The sequence below is a fragment of the Lycium barbarum genome, chromosome 3 (assembly GCF_019175385.1).
Source record: "Lycium barbarum isolate Lr01 chromosome 3, ASM1917538v2, whole genome shotgun sequence".
Lineage (NCBI taxonomy): Eukaryota > Viridiplantae > Streptophyta > Magnoliopsida > Solanales > Solanaceae > Lycium > Lycium barbarum.
In genome coordinates this window covers 32,907,806-32,914,903 of record NC_083339.1, presented here as the reverse complement: position 1 = coordinate 32,914,903, position 7,098 = coordinate 32,907,806, and the positions used below count along the sequence as shown (strand labels likewise).

General features: G+C 33.3%; 1 protein-coding gene across 4 annotated transcripts; it reads right to left on the bottom strand.

Moving 5' to 3' along the window:
* Window positions 1–924: 924 nt before the first annotated feature.
* Window positions 925–6,749, bottom strand: LOC132630970 (uncharacterized). 4 transcript variants are annotated; one of them, XM_060346564.1, is made up of 9 exons: window positions 6,189–6,749; window positions 5,587–5,659; window positions 4,862–4,945; window positions 4,524–4,765; window positions 4,204–4,416; window positions 4,027–4,119; window positions 3,857–3,956; window positions 3,304–3,657; window positions 925–1,161 (listed from the first exon to the last, which is right to left on the bottom strand). In XM_060346564.1, exons 3-7 carry the CDS (start codon window positions 4,911–4,913, stop codon window positions 3,903–3,905), a joined length of 654 nt encoding a protein of 217 aa, XP_060202547.1. In that variant the 5' UTR covers window positions 4,914–4,945; window positions 5,587–5,659; window positions 6,189–6,749; the 3' UTR covers window positions 925–1,161; window positions 3,304–3,657; window positions 3,857–3,902. The 4 variants fall into 4 exon arrangements, 2 of the variants coding, with proteins under 2 accessions (XP_060202547.1, XP_060202548.1); XM_060346565.1 differs by having other exon boundaries at window positions 6,213–6,749; XR_009578751.1 differs by lacking the exon at window positions 4,862–4,945 and having other exon boundaries at window positions 6,213–6,727.
* Between the last annotated feature and the right edge of the window lie 349 nt (window positions 6,750–7,098).

The window sequence follows — 7,098 nt, the reverse complement described above, 5'->3', positions numbered from 1 at the left end:
TTGTTTTTTGTTTTTTGTATAGTATATATATATATATATATATATATATATATATATATATATATATATTATAGTATTTATTAGTATATTGTAGGTATATTTACATATGTTATATAAGTTTATAAGTAAAGTTTATATATTTACTGACTAACAGGCTAACAAGCTAACAGCAAGTCAGCAATACAGCATATATATATATATTAAGTTATATGCTTAAGTTATACTACATATACCTAAAATATAGTAAGAATATACTTATATATATCAATATACTTAGGTTATATAACTTATATATATATATGTTTTAGTTATATGTATACTATATATTATAAGTATATTCTTAGTATATTTTAGTTATTTTTCAAGTATATAACTTTCTAGTTTTTAATTTAAGTAGATCTATATTATAAGTATATTCTTAGTATATTTTAGGTATATTCCTAACTTAATATAAGTAAAAATATGAACACAAGTAAATAGAAGAAAGCTCAATGAGCCATATATTTTATTCATTCTTGGATAACACACTACAAAAAAACGCTTAAATTGCGGGGGTTATTTTTAAGGTTTGCGGCGGTATGAAACCCCCGCAATGTGTTGTTGCGGCAGTTGGCAAAACCCCCACAATAACAGCTATCGCAATCAATTAGCGGCGGTTATTTTACGCCAGTTGACCCCCGTAATTTTAAAATTTAATCTTTTAAAAATAATTCTCAATGACAGATTGCGGCGGTTTAGAACCTCCGCAATACATATATATTTGTTTTTAAAAAAATTAGCTTATATTTAAAGGTCCTGGCAGTCTCATATCCCCCAACAATTCATTGAATTTTTTTATATATTATCGACTACAAAATCACTAATTAAGCTAGAAATCATAATCAAAGCAAAAAAACGTTAAAACTTTAAGAGACATCGATAACATATCTTAAAATCACAAATGTTATCATAAAGTACCATTAGCTTTTGAAACTAAAAATTTAAGTAGCATTATCAGATCACTCAAAAACTAAATTTAAACACAATACATTCACTCCAGCATTCTAACATCCGTTCCTACCAAACAATACAATGAAATCAACGGTTGTCACTAGGATTACTATCACCGCATGATCTTCTTGCGTCCATGGGCGAAAGGGATCCACTCGCCACATCACTTGGCTGCATAATGAAAAGCATAGAAATAGAGTTAGCTACTATCCTGATAACACCACAACTCTTTATTCAAGTTTAATTTGGAAATCCAACTGCTCACTTACAATCTTATATAATATCTTATCAACTCATTGAATGACAATTAAAGAACGTGTTAATCCATGAGTATATACACCAACCAAAAGTATACAAAATACAGCAGCAGAGTGTAAAAACGAATTCACATAACTAGTACTAGAATATATCACCAGCATTAATATTTGGAAAGATAAAAAAGAGTGCCCAATATGATTTAGGGCAAGGATTCGTGATTTACTTTCGTACAACAAAATTTGTAATGAACCATGTGAAAATAAAGGAAGGAAGTCATATATGGATCTTAAAACAACATTTATGATCACATACATCATTTTCAATTGAGCATCCAAAAAAAGTAGTTAGCTGTCACGTAACATGGCATCCAAAATTACTAGCATTAGTTAATGCATGAAAATGATGTTGAACTACATCACACTAATTATAGGGGCACTATCTCTGTGGTTTTAAGTTTTTGCATTTAAGATTTTAAGGTGGCTACATTACTGCCACAAATTAGAAGTATTGTCCTTTTTCTTCAAGCTTCTTTTTCATACAGTAGAAAATAATACATAGTAGAGAATTAAGCATCAATCACATTCAAAAGTAACTAAACCTCTTTTTCATCTCACACTAGCTACAATCAGTTTCATATAAATACTACTCCCTCGGTCCAAATTTATACGACACTCTTTCCTTAAACATTCCTGTGAGAAATGACACTGAAAGAAGAGGTGTTCAGTTTTTTCCTCCTGCTCCTCACATATGACACACTTGTTATCATGGCACACCCCTATTTTTTGTAGTCTTGATCTTGTAAGGATCCTGTCATATCCTACTATCCAGCAAATGAAACTCTATTTTGGTATATTGAGTTTATTCCACACCACCTCTCCCAATACCATGATTCTTGGTCTCCTTTCCTCCATTGATAGCCACTATGAATTTTGTAGCTACCACTCTGTGTTATCCACCCATTTCCCACATATCCAGCTTTAAATTTATCTCTAATGGAGCATATCTTCTTCCAGTACCATGAACAGTCAGTAGGAGGTTCAAATCATTACACAATGATTCTATTTTCTATATTAATTCATCAAAATTTAAGGCCAAGAATCAATTCACACAGAAAATAAGTCAGTAGCCAAACACCTCAAAATCAAATCTTTAAACACCTCAAAATCAAATCTTTAAACATAAAAATGATTCTATTTTCTTTATTAATCCATAGTAGTTCGTCAAAATTTAAGGTCAAGAATCAATTCAAACTACACCATACACCTCAAAATCATTGTGTATCGGGTATTGGGTGAAAATAGCTCTATCATATATTCTCTTAAATTGCTACTAGTAGCAGTATCTATTTAAAAAAAAAAGGTAATTAGGTCTTATTTTGGTACATGACAGTAAAATTATCTTTATTTATCTAACAAAATAGTAGTATACTACTGTAGTATAGTTTTTTTGACTTCTTTACGCTCTCTCTTCACTTCCTCTAAATCCCTTTCTCCTCTCAATAGCACCTTTTCTTGCTTCCCAATTCGTCAAATTAGCAGTGTTTTTATTCTTTATCCGTCCAAGAACAACACTAGTACTAGGAACAAGTTGCTGAGATGTCGGAATTGCTAACATCTAACTTTTAGTGAGTGATCTCAGGACTAGGAACTCTTATCTATTATTTTAGTACACAACAAACCAGAATGTACTACTCTGTTTTTACTCTCTGTTTGATTGTTTCTTATACAGCTTCAATTTGTTACACAACAAACCAGACTTCATTGACACAAAGAGAAGTCTCCCTTTTTTTTTTTCTTCCTAATCACTAAAAACTTGATTTCCTTAAGCAGGCATTGAGAAAGGATTCTACACAGTTGAATCATACATCCCAACAGTGGATAGGAAAGGACCATCATATTACAATTGGATCATCTGAATGCCGATACTGTTTTTCCGGACACAAAATAAACCAACATACAATAACAGCCACAACAATCTCGTCATTTTTCAAAGAGAAATCAAATCCAAAAAATTTCAGACCAATTAAATGAAAAAGAAATGAAGAACTTTACTTACTGTTGTAGGAGAAACCGCCGAAGAAGAAGCAAAGAACCCCGCAAACTGTTCTGGTATCGTCCCTTCTTTCATTATCATATATGCCTTGAAAGCATTCATCATTTTTTCCTGAGCATTTATCATTTTCTTATGGTTCTGTTGACATTGGGACGAACATGAACCTTCACTTCTTGAAGCACTTGTACTGCTGAAACGAGGTCTTGCTTTTTTAAAAACTTTACTGGGGACAGGTCCTAATCCCAAGAACCTCACCTTCCAAGAGTGCTCTTCTCCTAGCACCTTGTCGACGGCATCATTTCGCGAAATTTGGGACTCGTCTATGGTGCTTTGGCTTAAAGCTAACTCAATTTTTTCCTACACATACAAAACTCATTGTCACAAATAAACCAATAGGAACGCATGATATTAAAGAAGACAGAACTTAAGAGATATGGCTTTTAACTATGAAGCAGAATATACAAATATCAGCATTAGCTCACTTCAATTATTTGCCCTACTCCCCAATCCTCATGATTTGTTTCTTGAGATAAGTTGAGAATTCACAGAAACTTACGCATATTTCTTTTGTTGCTTCATTAACATATACTCCATCTTGATTCTTATGTGTAGCAAGGTATATTTGTGCGTCCAGGCCTTTGTCCAGTCTGAGCCATCTATAAATAAAAATCAAATCAGAATTATTTACTACATAGAAATAATTACATAGCAAGTTAATTTACTCACCATTTCAGCCCTTCTCGTAGCATTGGCTTTGGAGCCGTCTGTGTGTGGTATAGTCTGTTTCTTTAGATTTTCAGCATTTCTTAATCGCATTGCCTTATAAAAATATACTTGAAACTCAATTAGAAAAACATATAATTATATAATTAGAAAGACTAGTATAAGCAGTTACATAAGTACCTTTGTTGAATCTTTATATTGGTAATCAACAAAAGAAATCCATTGATCACGTGGAATCCCATCCGGCACACTTTCAATAATCTCAGTTTTACTTTTAAGTAGGTCTTCATGTGTCTTCCACAAGTTATTTTTATTTGCAGCCCACTTCTTTCCAATAGATTTATAGACATGTCCCATTGCAACTGACTCGGTTGTCCTAAAGAAGAACTTGGGCTTCAAGAATAAAACATTGGTTAGCTTATACCTTTATAATTTGATATAGTTGTGCTTCTCACAAAAAAAGAGACAGTGATATAGTTGTAATAATATAGAGCTTATACCTTTATAATTTGATCGAAGACGCGGTTGAAGTATGAAATAGGTAAACTTAACCATTTCTCAAAGTTGATTGGAAATAAAGAGCAGTCACACGCCAAAATTCCACAAAAGCGTGAAAGAAGGCCGCGTCCATCTCCAAATGGTTCATCCAAGTAATCAAAATCAACCACAATACGTTCTTCACACGTTAAATTGATCACTTCATTAACTTTCACTCTGAGTTTCCTGATATTTTCTTCTGAATCTATAATAAGAAAAGAGATCAGTTGAAGCCACGAGAGAGATGAACAACAACTTAGAAGGGACTGTTGAATATGTACTGATAGTCAAAAGTATTTACCTATTGCGTCTACAATCCAATGCGACCTAGAACGCTTTTTAATTTTATCCATTAAAAAATTAGATTAGTGTGCAACAATATCACCTATAAGAATTCATGAGAAAGAAAATGAGTTGCCTATTAGCATAAGTGAACATAATAGAAAATGAAAAAATAATTAATTCTAACAGAGAACATACATAATCTAACATGGTTTTTTGGTATGTTTTCTGTATTTCTTTCTTCCTTCCTCCCTCTTTTGCATATTTTTTTTCCCCTTCCAATTCATGGTTTTTTGGGGGAGAATATAGTAATATGAAGATTATAGATGTAAGTTTTCTCTTTTCCGTGTCCCTTTTTCTTTTTTGAAACATCCTATTCAAAGCTATTTTTTGGTTAAACAATCTGGATTTAAGAGGGTCCTAACACAGCGAAAAGTTTGTTCTTTCAGGCAATTTGTCAAACACCTTCAAGGCAAGTTTGATAGCAGTTCCATTCTTACTACACTTTGAAAAGCTTAAAACAGTTTAAAATAAAGAATAAACCATGAAAACAGCGAAGCAGCTGAACACGCACAACAGAGGTGTAGAGATTTATCACCAATTAGCCAAAAAATTTAGGTGAAAGTAAGCTAAATCTTCCATGGAAGACTCAAAACACAGAAAAGAGCATTCTTCAATTTAAAACTCAGCACTGATAATCAGAAAAGATGGAAAAATAAAGAGGAAATCGGGAAACAAACTCACCTAATAACTGTGTAGATCACCTAAACTGAGCAGTGAAGACACGCAGCAAAACGATCAAAATATGAAGAAGAACCTGGTAAACCCAAAAAATTAGTGAACTCAGATTATTCATTAATCAGCGATTGAAGCGTCAATCTTTAAAAAATCATAGGTGTTTGAACATATAATCACATGAAAACATTAAGAAAGGGGAAAACCCATATACTGAAATACCAAAAATCAGAAGATACTTGAGAAAATAGATAGATTAGTAGAAGTAGTAGCAGTAGAAGACAAGACCAATTTCGTTCAAAAACTCCAACTTCTATTTAAAACTAATTTCGTACCCATGTTTGGACCAATTTCATTTGACGTTTGAGAAAGGATATTTCAAAGTTACAAATACAATTCATTAGAATGAGTCTAATGGTTTTGTTGAGTCTGTTTGGTCTAGTTCGAAAACAGTTAAAGTAAACACCACTTAATAACAAGATACAGTTGGAATGAAAATATGACCAAACTTAGGCAAATCAATAGCGTTGCTTTCGAACAAAGTATAAACACAATAATCAAATTCCATAATGGACCATACATAAGCTTTAAAGGAAAAAGGGAAAATGGACCTCAAAGGTAAGCTTTCTGATTACCGAATCTGAGGAATAAGTACAGCATTTGAAATGAACAATAAAACAAACCGGAAACCTCGACTGAACGAAATCTTTGGTGGGAAATCCGAACCTTGCCGGAAAAGAAAACTGGGTGTTTGGTGCTGATTTTTGGTGGAAACGAAGGTGGTGACAATGGTGATTTTGGGGTGAAATTAAGTGGGCTACGGATCGGTTTGGTATTCTGTTTTTGGTTGTTTCAAGTATGTTTCAGATGGGGTTTTGGGGTGGTTTGGATGGTGGCAAAAAGGGATGGTTCACGGTGAGAAAAGGAAAAGGAAAATGCGGAAGAAATAAAAAGTAGTGAGAGAGGCAGAGGGTTTTGAGAGAGGGGGAAAAGATAAGAGCAAAAAGAGCCAAAAAAAAGAGTGACGGAAAAGTTGCGCGCTATTTTTTGTTTCCTAGATGGTGGAGGTTCCAAACCCCCGCTAGTTTCTTTTATTTGTGTCGGACATGTAAACCCCCGCTATTTAATGAAATTTGCGGGGGTTGTAGCTGACCCCCGCTATTAAACCGCCGCAATTTAAGCATTTTTTTGTAGTGACATTTATTTGCAAGTTGTAGTTTTTTTTTAACTTGCAAATAATACATGAGTTGCAAAGAAATAGTATAATAATAAAATCACCAATTCTCAATCATTTGGTTAATTTCTCCCATATCATATTCGGCCATGGAGATATCTTCAAAATCTTCTATTTGGTCCGGTGCACTTGCTATCAAATCTTCAATCTTTTCCTCTTCGCCTTCCTCCGCTTTTAAGTTTTGGCTGCGTCGCTCCGATCTAATCCAATCGCGAATGCACACTAGTACTTACAAGCTAAAGCCGGATAATGAGTGTCTATGGTCTCCAATTTATTGTCTTCCTTGG